Source organism: Erpetoichthys calabaricus, chromosome 8 (assembly GCF_900747795.2).
Source record: "Erpetoichthys calabaricus chromosome 8, fErpCal1.3, whole genome shotgun sequence".
Lineage (NCBI taxonomy): Eukaryota > Metazoa > Chordata > Cladistia > Polypteriformes > Polypteridae > Erpetoichthys > Erpetoichthys calabaricus.
Genome location: NC_041401.2, coordinates 80,490,363 through 80,504,255, shown reverse-complemented (window position 1 = coordinate 80,504,255; position 13,893 = coordinate 80,490,363). Strand labels below are relative to the sequence as shown.

Genomic DNA, 13,893 nt, shown 5'->3' with positions numbered 1-13,893 from the left:
CCACTCATCTAGTTTTACTGCTATAATAAGAATGAAATACCTTTAAGAGATATCTATTTTTCTTTCAATCCAGGGTTATCTTTAAGGATTTTATTAAACAAACCTAATGTAAAAATAATCCCAGGGTTATCTTTAAGGATTTTATTAAACAAACCTAATGTAAAAATAATCATTTTCAACACATGATTAAGACTTTTCTAATTAACTACTTTAAAGTTTCACATCATGAACTTGCAAGACTACAGGATACTGACTGAATTTACTGGTTGGGATTATGTTCCAGAAATAAAATGACATCAGGCCTGAGTGAAGCACAAGAGGTGAAGCAGCTCTCACTCTATTTGTTATTTACCAGTCCCAAGATTTTGTCCCAGTGACCAGTCAGACACCAGCAGGCACATAATCTGTGCTGGGCATGAAATTTGAGTGACCAGAGTGTCTAGATTATTTTTTTATATGCTTGTTGACATAAGCAGCATATTTAAAAAATTGGAGAGGACTCAAACATAAGCTTGACAGTAAAGAGTTTTCATTTTTTATTAAAAAGAAAATGTAATACGACAAAGATATCAAATATTTTTAACAACTTTTTGTTGCAAAGTTATACTGTTCTGCACAGAAAGCATCCAAAAATATAAGTGCTAAGCAATAAAAATAGGGAGGAGCAAAAAACATACTTCACGTGGTACACAGATAATGGAATTAAAAATATAAAAACCCTGGTCAACCCAAGGAGAAGCCATCCTAGCTCTCACGTCGCTGAATAAATAGCGGCAGGACGTAGTCACATCTGCCAGCGATCTTGCATAAAGATGTTTGGAATGTATTTTAATAGCAATAAAAAGCTGCCACTTGACATATGGGGTTTCTGAAACAGTGTGACCTCATAAAAGGTTTGCTGCCCTTCCAGGTATTGGCTCTGGCTGTTGTACTAGTGTTGCTGGAGAGGTCACTTCTGTTACCACAGAACAACAGTGCCAGTTATTAGGCACTGCCTGTTTACAGATGGCTGTAGTGTAAAAGCAGAGTTTGTTTCAATTTTTGCAATTCTGTAATAGCCGCTCATCTCTTCACAAGACCTTTTGCACACATCTGCCGCTCTTCATTTTATTTTATGTGACTTGGTGAGACAGATCATTCAGAAGAAAGCCACAAGTTTCAGCTTTCAGGCAACCCTTTCTGCATTTTCCCACCTTAACAATACAAAACTAAAACATATTTCAGTTATGAAACAAATCCTAATTTATGTAGGAAAAATATATATATTCTGTTTACTTTTTAAAAGAATAAGTTAACCTTTGCAAAAGGTTTTTATTGCAGAATAAAAGAAGGAATGTAAGCATTGCAGTGACTTTAGGAAGCTGCAAAAATATTTTGTTAACCTTTAGGAAGCTGCAGCTTCTTTGTTGTTTTTGGTTTTTATCTTAACCGATGTGTCTGACACTGCCTCACCTCTCTCCAGTGACTTTCACACAGTCTGTGTACAAAGTGTACTCAGAATAAAATAAAAACCACATTGACTCTGAACAAAGGTGAACAGTGCTGGCAGAAAACCCAGATGGGCTTGAAACTTCACAGCAGCAGACAAGTCATGGCAGCAGAGCTGGAGGTGCTGTTGTCTCAGTACAGCTTCATGGTAACTACTGCAGGATAGTGTGGACTTTAAACTGCGAGGATCAGTGCCCACCTCTAACCCACCATGTGATCATGAGCAAGTCACTTAACCTGCCAACTTTCAAAAATATATAAATATATATATATATAATTTCATATTTGTACTGGTAAAGTGCCTTGGGGCATTGTATGCTAAACAATAGCTTTATATAAAATTAATTTAATTTTTGTGCATATGGAGAATCAGTACAGTATTTATTTTGATGATTGATTTTTAAATCCGTATTGCAATTTAACCTAACATTGTGAAACTCACTTTAACTGTTTCAAGGTCACAGTGGAGCTGAAGCCTGTCCTGGCAGCAGTGGGTTTAAAGCAGAACACAAGACTGGACAGGGCACCATTCATGCACACACCCGTGCTCGTCGTAAGAAGCACCCTTCAACTGGATTTACTTCAAGTGGACATGCATAGCGAGGTTTTACTTTATAATTCTGAAAACACCGCATTAGGTTCTGTAAGGAGTGTGCTGAAGACCATGGGAGACAAATAGAATTTTTCCTTTGAAGAAAAGTGTTTGCCAACATTCTCCATTTTTCTCCTTAACTTCTGACTTTGAATTGGCTGTATCCGAGTGCATGTGGTTGTGTGCATTGTGCCTTTTGACAGACTGCTGTCCTGGACTGATTCTTGCCTTGTGCTCCTTGCTACTGGAACAAGCTGTTGCTGAAATGATGCTGGATTGTGTAAGTGGCTTTCATAATCCATGGATGGATATTGGTGTCAGCATTCATTTTCATAGCAAGTCTTACACATTACTGGCCTTCCATAACTATGACTGACAGTGATGATGACAATGATAAAAAATATCTTTTTTTCCCCAAGCCCAGGGATTCTAAAATTCAGTTCTGGAGACCCTCTGTAGCTGCAGATTGTTGTTTCAAACAGTTTCACAATCACTGAGACATTTTACCTCTAATCACATTTAATTAACTGGTCTTTTCTTTTTCTCATATTCCATATTCAGAGAAGCACAGCAAACTGAGTTTTACGTTTACAAATATTTATATTAAGGCTTTATAGGCGTAAACATCTTTTGTTGTTTGCCTATTAATTTGCCTTTTTCCTATGTAGTTTGCTCTATTATTTATGACAATTTACAAAGAACAGAGCAGAAACCTGAACGAATGACACTGAATGCTGAAAGGCTGCAACTACTTCAGCATTAGGGCCACTAAGGTTCTTATTAGTATACAGCACATTAAATAAACAACAGGCAAAAGGGAAACTATGATGATGAAAATCTGAAAAAAGGACAAAATTGATCCCTTGCTTGTTAAATTCAAATACAAATTTACTAGATTTAGCTTTAGTACTAGGGTGTTGTACTGTGTTAGCCATTATGAATGTAGAGAAAAGCCAAGCAAAATGACACCTTTTATTGGCTAACTAAAAAGATTACAATATGCAAGCTTTCGAGGCAACTCAGGCCCCTTCAGGCAAGAAGAAGAGGCCTGAGTTGCCTCGAAAGCTTGCATATTGTAATCTTTTTAGTTAGCCAATAAAAGGTGTCATTTTGCTTGGCTTTTCTCTATAGACTTAGCTTTGTAATTTCTACAGTGACCCCAAAACATCTAATACTGTGCAGTAACATCTGGCTTAAATAGTGTAGAAGTCCAACTAAAAACAAAAGTTGGTTGGAACAACAATCTGCAGCCCCATGGGGTCCCCTGGACGGCATTTGGAAACCTATGCTGTAGCCTTTTCAAAGTGTAGCTACACAAAATTATCAGTCCAAACAGAGATGGAGTAGACATCACAATAATATATGAACTGGCCGATGATTTGTTGGCTTCTTTGACTTCAGTGTAAAGAAGGAATATCAACAAGAAGCAAGTGTCCCTACTATCACACCGAAAATGCAATCCTTCCTTTTTTCAGAACTGCTTTGTATTTTGCTGTAACACCAACCATTTGGACAGAAGAGGTTCCATAACAATTTAGCTTGCAAACATTCTTTGATAATCTAGAGTGCATGAATAAACTGGAGCTTGGGAAAATCTTTTCATTCATTCATAAAAGCAGATACTTCAATTAATTTCAAGAAGAAATTCCAGGCTGTAAATATGAAGCAAAAAATACTTCTAAAGAGTGAGAAGTCACTGAATTAGATTAAAATATGAGATCTCTTCATTTTGTAAAACATTGTTGGTTTCTAATATGGTTCTACACAGATCAGTGAAAGAGCAAAGTGCTATGATAAATCAGAAAAACACAATGGAAAGAAGACATAGTGCTGTGCACAAGCTGCCACATGTTGTGGCTTGCAAATACCGAAAATATCATAAAAGGAGCTAACCTAGACAGGGTCATTTGCCCAGACAGGCCAGTCAGTATAATATTGCGTGAATTATGTTATAGTCAACCAGCTAAAGAATGAAGGAGCAAAAAAGAAAAACACAGTATTGCCCCAAAATGACACATGCACAAGAAGCCATCATGTGCTAGTCGGCAAACAGCAATAGCCCTGTGTAAAGTGATGCATGCACTCTGCTTTACTGTGCACATGATACCTATAGTAACCTGAAAAAAATGGCTAAGGGCACAGTGCCATACATTCAAAAGAAACCAAACAACAGCATACTTGCTACCCTGCACAAGGAGTGGCATATATGGGCCACTCCCAGTGCTAAGCTCAAAGAGCCATTCTTTCATAAAAATATGGCATGCATGACGCTGCATATAAATTTGCATTCCTTTGAAACTTGGACACATACAGGCTGAATGGCTACAATGTTCTCTGAATTGTAGGTGACACCAGACACAAACTGGGCATCCATGTAAACATACCCCAGTCATTCATGGTGAACTACAAGTCACCTGAAGTAATTTGTGTAAATAATTGGTGATGTCAGACTTGCCATATTGGAAGTAAAGGATTTATATGAAGAGTCCTGAAATCTATGCAACTGAAAGTGTGACCTCATAAGCTACTTTCAGTTGATGTGTAGTCATTTTACACCTAAAATAACTCAAACTTTGTTCCTCTTCATCTCCTATGGCTGCATTTTATAATTTATGTATATTGAATTACATGACTTGCATCTCCTGTTGTTTTGCTGAAGCTGACCTTGTACTCTGCTTTGTATGTTGTACGTGTCTACTCTTTGAACTTTCTAGATTCTACTGGTGCTCACAATATTAACAAGGTAATAAAAGCAACACTCCGGCTCAGTTTCCCCTTGTTGTGAACTAATAATGATGTCAGCATTCATACCATCTACTATTCATGACAATGTAAGTGTGAAGGTCAGCACCGACTCTAGCCTTGACAATAAATGAAATCACAAAGTGGTGTGTTACACATGATAAATTCATCATACACACAGACAGGTAGCAATGTGAGTTGTATCTCAGCCAAAAGAAAAAAAAAAGAAAACAAAATAAAAAAACGAGTGGCAGAGTAAATCCAATTAGGAATAGTTTAAAAATCAAGGCAGATGTAAAAATATAAAGTTCAGTGATTGGGCTGCTGTCCTGTTAAAAAGTGCCCAGATTTTTGATAATCTCTACCCATGGTAGAGATTATGAATGAACTGAATGTACCACTCAAGAGTCCGCCACGATTGCAGTTCAAAGCACCCTCAGAGTCATTCTCTCTGGAAGCATATCCAGTGTGTCTGAAGGGCATTAATTACCTTTTATTTTAAACATCCACTGTGTTTTATTCCTCAAACGTTTCAGAAATGTAAAACACAAGGCAGATATCAATCACATTTTTATGCTTTTGTATGGTTGTTACATCCAAGGTGCTTTCCTACTGGCTGACTAAAGATTGTCGGACGCCAGAGATGTCTTCTGCATGCTGCCAAAAAATAAACGAGCAAAGTGTTAGCTCATATTAGTGACATTATGCAGGAAAAGAGGCCATTACATGGACTCTGCTTGTCACTCTTCCTCGTTCAGTGTTGCCCATTATTCTGTCCAATTAGAAGTCACAACAGCTGGTCTTGCCTTCACTGTCCATGAAATATGCAGTCACATTATGAAGAGATTTACATGGCATAGAGAGTCCGCCTCCATCATCTTCAAGAGTCCGGACTGGCTGCTGAAAGACAAGAACAAATTTTGTTATGCTGGGTCAAGATTGCTGTAATTAAAGAAGCAGAGCATTGAAGCATGGCAAGTGTAAAAATGAACAAATGTTTTTTTGTGCTTCACCTAAGGAAGCTGGGTGACTACCTGGGATGGCTACCTGTACATTTACACAGGACACTTGGCATCGTTCTTTCAGTAAAAATTCAGTGTGAAATGCATTTATGCTTTAATGGATATGGATAATAAAGATGCACTCTTAGAACAAGTGCTGCCTTGCAATCCCCATTTGCAGGGCCTTATAAGAACACAAAATATGCCAGTGTCAATTATTGTTTGCTGCTTTTTAAGGATGTACACATTATACATTTAGAAACAATTTCAGCTGATTGATGTCTGCCAATAAAATAGAAAGTTAACTAAAAATCAATACATTCACTATTTAAAGATAGCCATATAATTTCAAATTATTCTTCATGTAAGGCAGTTACTTGGTTTGTTAAATGTTAAATGCATTTTATATACAGTAAGATACAATTAATGAATTGCCTGAATTTGACTTTGTCAGCAATTATTTTGTAACAAGTGTCACAGTGGACACAGATTGGCTGCCATCCTAGCCAGAATATATGGTTCCATTTCCACCTGGGAAGCCTTTATAATGGACGGATGGAGGGAAGTGGCCTCCTAGGGCCATATACATCCCCATTGTGTTAGATGGCAGGATCCCTCTGGTGGATCTCCCATTAAATTATTAAACTGTAAAATTATTTTTATCTGCTAATTTAACAAAAATCACTGAAAGCAGAGATGCTGTGATTGACATGCACCATTAAACTCCATATTCCTGATGTACCTCCACAGTTAAGAATTGTCTACTCCAGTATAAGCTGTGACAGCTCCAAAAATTGTCAAACTAACAAAAGATAAGGTTTGGAAAAGATCGCTAATAAAAGAGGCCAGCAAGAAGGTAGCACTACTGAAAAGAAATAGACAGGCTTCTAGCTAACTGTTTAGTTTGACAGTGGTGTCAAGGAGCACATCAGAGCACACACATTTACTTGGAGTAGTGTAAAGATATTGCTCCAGTGAACCCTACTGACTGCTGATTTACAATTTCAGAAGAACTCAAAAAGCAAAACCTGACAAGCACAGTATATCCCCTGCAGTATGTAAATGATAGTGTAGTGCAGGGGTCTCAAAGTCCAAATTTCTGAAAGCAAACCACAACACCATGCTCAGCAATATTGCCTAATCACTGGTAAAGTAACAGGGAAATGGTCTTTTTATTAAACGAGACTTTTATACCCAGCTCTCACATATTCAGTGTTATTTTTGCATTCTTAGCCATACATAGTACATCCATAGATATATAACATCCTTTGATAGTTATTTCATATGTTTTCCAGATACTTGGCTACACTTCAGCTCAGTCAGGCTGATAATATTTGATTGAAAGATTGAAGAAGTCATTCTTAGGACTGCTGAAAGGTAAGCATAACTTAGTCTAGACCTATGCCTTGATTTTTTTTAATGTTCATAATGAAAAACTGTTTCTTACATGCATATGTGGTGCTAAATAGTATCATGGTCCTCTTGAAGATTTTGGAAAAATCTAAACAGAAGGAGGCAGTGCCCTGAGATAATGTCTGACCCTGGCTTGGCCTCCTTATACTTTTTCTAAGACTTAGCTGCCTGTTACATTGATGGTCAATAAGCTCTGTTTATGGGTCATTTGGAGCACTGCCATTTTTACAGTAAAAGGGTTTTTAAACAGCTTGGAAGTGATACTGTGTATTCTGAAATCTGCAAACCGATGCTTAAACTTCTCCATCAGCTGATCTATGACTATATTATACCCTGCTCCACTAAATGGAATTTTTTAATTTATTTACCAAGAACCTACATGCAGGGAAGTGATAAATGTTCTTACTTCCAGCATACTTAGTGAATGGAGAATGGTTTTACACTTCCATTCATTAATGTAATCAGCTAGTCATTGCCTTACAGATTGAAATCAAGTGCATTCACTGCACGCAAGGATGGGGAGATGCAAGAATTGGTTATCTGCAATATGTGGAGTTTCCATTTCACACAATTCCATAAATGCTTTGATTGGTGATCTCAACTCAATAAACCTTTTCAAAACATCTGTTCTGCCAATAAAATAGTATGTCTGTGAAGTGAAGTTAAAGGCATCTCTGTATTTAGTATCAATATCTTTCAGAAACACATGAAACTGGTGATGCTGCAAGCCCCTTGATCACACAAAACAAACATATTTTCAAATTCCCAACACCAGCTACATAGCACTTGCTGGTGAGTAATGCATTGCAGTCCAGTTACTCTAGGGGTGTTTTCTTCCTCTTGCTTCTTTTGAATAAGTGCCAGTTCCTATCAGTCATTGATAGTCTATTATGATGCCTGTTAATTTATCTCATGGGAGCCAACACCTCCTGATTGCTTCTGACGGTGATCTCAAAACCTTTTCCCCTACAATGAATTCACATTTAGCAATTCTTCAGCAACCTCAAAATAGTCATTTATTCCTCTTACAAATATTACTGTAATATCTCTGCTCTTGTCAAGCACAAATGAGTACACACTGAATGATAACTCATGGGCAAACTAACATTATTGAAAAAACTTGTCCGCTTGATACATGCAGTCTTTGATGAACTCTCCATGCTTTAACAACTTGGCTACCTTTTCACTGACAATGTAACCCGCCAAAATCACTGCTTTAGATTCTTTTTTTAGCACTCTTGAATATTTTGTTAGGTAGGAAGTACTCTTTTAGCTGTTAAACCTCATCATGTCTTTACTCACCTTGGTATTTTGCATATATGTTACAATGCTCTGTTGGATACCTAATATAATAACTGCTTTCATGTAACTTTGATAACTTCTACTTTTTTTGCAAATCAAATTCGTGAAATTGCCATTAAGCTCCAGAAAAAATATTGAATGGTTCATTTTTCTCTGCTAAACATCAACCTTTCTTTTTGGTTTTGAAAAGGCCATACTTGGGGGAAAATGAAGCTAGATGTTAAACTTTGAATGATGTGCAGTTGAAAATGCCATACAGGTCATTATAATATCTTATGGACCAGCATTGACCTGTTGACAAGTACTTTGAGACCCCTGGTAGTATGGTATGTAGTGTGATTTTAAGGCAAACACTGGGTCCCTTGGCAGAACTAGAAAAAACTTTTAAATGCCACAGGATATTGTTCAGTGCCACAAGGCATGAAAAATCCTGAAAGAGTTCTAGGAATATTACAGCAAATCCAGCCTAATTTAGGAGACTCCTGAGTCCCCAGATTTCAGTTAGGTCAAGACTGTTTGGGATGGAGCGAGTGATTCTGAGATGAGATCCACCGCCAGTTACTGTGCAATAACAGGAGTATGCCACAGGGTGCAGCTTGCTTAAGTTGGTTCACCTCATAAAGTGCCCACTTAGTGAACAAGCCCCAGCATTTAAAGAAGAGTAAACTAGATGTGTAAAATGTTTGCTGTCATTATTAGCATTTTGGAAGGGTAAAGCAGAGGCAAAGTTTGTTTTAATGAATATGAATTTTAAATCCAAACCATGCCCTGCCCGGGGTTTGTTTCCTGCCTTGCGTCCTGCGTTGGCTGGGATTGGCTCCAGCAGACCCCACGTGACCCTGTAGTTAGGATATAGCGGGTTGGATAATGGATAGATGGATGGAAATCCAAACCAAAGAGCAAAACAGCTCTGGATTTATTAAAGGCCGACACTTATCGTCCAATCTTCGACGCCTGTTTAATGTAATATATTCACCAGCAAAGTCAAACACCCCAGAGATGATATTATCATTGGATGCAGAAAAAACTTTTGATATGATTGAATGGAACTAACTTTTCACCGCATTGGAGAAATCTGGGTTTGGCCCGAATATTTGTGCATGGATCAAACTACTGTACACCAGTCCACAAGCTTCAGTTTGTATTAACAACAGTTGTTCAGACTACTTTAAACTAGAATGTGGTACCAGACAAGGATGCCCCTTGTCACCACTGCTGTTTGCAATCGCCATTGAACCCCTGGCGGTCCACTGTCAAAATTCTAATCAGATAAAGGGAATTATCAAAGAAGGACTGGAACAGAAAATTTCTCTATATGCAGATGATATGGTTTTATATATATCAGACCCAGAAAACACTGTGCCTGCAGTTTTAACAGCACTTACCGAATTTCAAAAGATCTCTGGTCTCAGAATTAATCTGAATAAAAGTATACTCTTTCTAGTAAATTCACAAGCATATATTATTAGATTGGACACCCTACCTTTTACCAAAGCAGATCAGTTTAGATAGATAGATAGATAGATAGATAGATAGATAGATAGATAGATAGATAGATAGATAGATAGATAGATAGATAGATACCTAGGGGTAAATATCACTAGTAAACATAAAGCTCTTTATCAACAAAATTTCGCTGTCTGTATGGAAAAAATTAAGCAAGACTTGCATAGATGGTCAACCAACCCTTCATCTCACTCTAGCCGGAAGAATTAACGTTGATAAGATGAATATCCTTCCTAAGTTTATTTTTTATTTCAAAACATTCCAATATATAATCAATAAATCTTTTTTTAAGCAATTAGATTCAACCACAACCTCATTTATTTGGAACTCAAAACATTCATGTATCCGAAGAGCGACCCTACAAAAACCTCTGGCAGAAGGTGGCATGGCTCTACCTAATTTTCAGTTTTATTACTGGGCAGCAAACATATAAGCCGCAAAAACCTGGACACAAATAGATGAACATACACAGGCTTGGTCCGCAATAGAAGTAAAATCCTGTAGTACTTCTCTATATTCCCTGCTTTGCGCTCCAATAAATGCAAGTTATCGCAAATATACTAAAAAGCCAATTGTGCTTTACTCACTCAGAACATGGAACCAATTTAGAAAGCAATTTAAGATGGAAAATCTTTTACCTGTGGCACCTCTGCAGGAGAACCACCTCTTTCAACCCTCGCAAACATATCAAGTTTTTAATATCTGGAAAAAATTTGGGATTAAATTGCTCAGAGATCTTTATATAGACAATATATTTGCATCCTTTGAACAATTACATTCCAAATTTAACTTTCCAGCTACACATTTCTTTCACTATCTTCAAATTAGAAACTTTGTTAAACAGAACCTGCACGATTTTCCTCATCTCATACTCTCCACCAGGCTGGAAAAAATACTGCTCAATTTCAAGAACTTAGGCACCATTTCTGCAATATATAAAATTTTATTAGAGTCCCTTCCTTTCAAAGATCCAAGAGGACAATGGGAAAAAGATCTCTTAATTAATATATCAGAAAAGGAGTGGAAGGTAGCAATGCAGAGAATTCACTCAAGCTCCATATGCGCAAAGCATAGAATTATTCAACTCAAAATTATATATCGAGCATATGTCTCGCTTAAAACTGTCCAAAATGTTTCCAGGGCAAGATCCAACCTGCGGACACTGCAACCAAGCTCCTGCCACACTGGGTCACATGTTTTGGGCATGCACCAAACTAACATTTTGGACCAAACTTTTTAAGTGCCTTTCAGACAGCCTTGGTGTCACAATCCCTCCTAGCGGATAGTAGACATCATGTAGTATATGTGTACCAAATTTCAGGTCAATAGTTCAAACGGTTTGAAAGCCACAGGTGACTTAAAATCCTGGACAGACAAATGTACAGCCATGGTAGCGTATTTTATAAGAAGGTTCGTTTACAGACCTGTGCAATAGCCTGACTATTCTTCTGATTAACCCTAAAAAAGGGCACTAAAAAAAAGGGGGGAAAATTCAATGGGAAATTTTAAAACTTTGTACAATGTGATCTGTTTGAGATATCTGAACAAAAACTGAACTGTCTTATTCAACTCAAAATTATATATCGAGCTCATCTGTCTCACTTAAAACTGTCCAAAATGTTTCCACATGTTTTGGGCATGCACCAAATTAACTTAATTTTGGACCAAAATTTTTAAGTGCCTTTCAGTCAGCCTTGGTGTCACAATCCCTCCTAACCCATTAATAGCTGTGTTTGGTGTTCTTCCAGATGGATTTGAAGTGGAGAAGGACAAGCAAACTGATTGCATTCACTACACTTTTGGCATGCAGACTGATTTTGTTAAATTGGAAGAATCCTAACTCTCCTCTAATAAGTCAGTGGGAAACCGATGTTTTATATTATTTGAAGTTGGAAAAAATCAAATTCTCAGTTAGAGGATCTGTACAGAAATTTTTCAAAACCTGGCAAGATCTAATCTATAATATTTTAGAATAAGAAGAAATAATTAGTTCCGCATTTCTTTTCCTTCTCCATTTATCTTTTTTGCCCTATTAAACTCAATAATTTAGGCATGTTTACAAGCCTTAAGTATTACTCCTTTGGCCATGCTCTCCTTCTCAGGGGTGGGGTTTGATTTGTTTTTCAATCCTATTTTTTGTAAAAATTGATCTATTTGTACGGAATGATTACAATAAAATTAAAAAAAAACAAAAAAAAAAAACAGCTTAGACTAGTTTTAAGCACACTGTGTTGTGCTTCTGGAAATGATACAAAACACTCAGTGACTTTATTGCTATTAAATTTAAAACAGAATTTCTTTTGATTACCTTAAGTTTATTGATTAAACATTTGCCACTTGCTTTCATAGGCCTTTCTACCGAGGAAAAGCCAGTTTGGCTATACTGTGTAAATAAAATCATAAACTGGCCTGACTTGTAGCCCGGTGTCCTTATACCTGTTGCTTGATGGCCACAGTAGCTGCAGATTTTTGCAGTGACAGATGAAGAATGAATCTTTTATTTTTACTCACACAAATAAAAAGCCAATGTACTGTAAAAAAGCATGTATATACAGTATATATGCATGTACTGCATCTGTACTGTTATAATATAGCTGTGTGTCTTTCACATGAAGACAACATGACTTTCTGCCCCTGTAAATAATGGACAATGAGCCATGGCCACCTAAGCAAATGCACTCTGATAGAGTAAAAAGTTTTTATGTAGTTATTGTTACGGACCCTCCATAGTGTTATGTTAATCCCTAGAAAAAGGAGCCAAAAAGCACTAAACTTCTTCTTTAGGGAGTCTCTTTGTTTTTAAGAATGTCTACCAATTTTGTGGATTTGTCAAAATATGAAAATTAACAAAATGCTAATTAGTGCTATATCTTTTAGGAAGATGATGTTTAATTTCTGGACTATTGCTTTAATATTATTCTGATAATTGTAATAAAACACTTTTTTTTTAATAAGCTGGTTTACATTTAGTAAGCATAAGTATGATTGACAATAAATCAATTAGCATATTGTGATTTACTCCGTGGTCTGTTCTGCAGTCCCAAATGCATTTTATGAAACTATTTAGATTGAAAAAGAGCTCCTAGAAATTTAATTAGTAAGAACCATTTTAAATATAGAATTTGTCCCTTATATTCTTGAGAAAAAGCAGATTTCCAGAAGTCGAACAAAACACTTGTGATTAAGAGATCTGCTGGTGTAAAAAGCTGCAGCTACTGTGGCTATCAGACACCATAGTAGAGAACCACCTTGGCCACAAGTGAGACCAGTTCATCACTTATTTCCTTAGTACAGCCAAACTAGCTCTTTCGAGCTACACTTTAACAGACAAGTCAACCTCCAATTGTTTACAGTTTTTTTCCAAAAAACAAGTAGTTAATGGTAATATTAATGAAAAATCTGATATAAAAAGCAGTTTAATTGCCTGTATTTACTCAGTATTGCTTAGAGTAGATAGAGACTGCATGCAGAGCGCAGTCATACGTATTTTTCACAAACAAAATTGGTGATTGAATCCATGGCCTTGGTACAACACATATGTAGGGATTACGCATTCTTAGGGAAAATATCTGTTTATTTATCAGAGGTATATGACTATGCAATGAAAATTTGATTGTTATCTCCTGTACCACATTGCTCATACGATGACTAATTTTACTGAAATAGAAGAATGTAAAACCATTTTCTAAAACTAGAAAAAAAAAAATCAGATTTTTCTTTTGAGGAATAGTGTAGAGATTAAGATTTTGACCATTTCAGATATTGGACTGGGCTGTACTTAACCGTAATGTGATCTACAAACTCAAAAAAAATTTAAAAAATCCAATCTGTGATTGATCAATAGCAGTG

General features: G+C 36.6%; 1 protein-coding gene across 2 annotated transcripts in view; it reads right to left on the bottom strand.

The window, feature by feature from the left end:
* Positions 1 to 523: 523 nt before the first annotated feature.
* The window catches only part of LOC114655748 (aryl hydrocarbon receptor-like), a 117,805-nt gene continuing 104,435 nt past the window's right edge, over positions 524 to 13,893 (bottom strand). The window contains exon 11 of one of the 2 annotated variants that reach the window (XM_028806959.2): positions 524 to 5,722. In XM_028806959.2, the coding sequence (XP_028662792.2) occupies positions 5,603 to 5,722 (120 nt within the window). In that variant the 3' untranslated portion in view covers positions 524 to 5,602. The remainder of the gene's footprint in view (positions 5,723 to 13,893) is intronic. The other variant, XM_028806960.2, reaches the window with a different exon arrangement.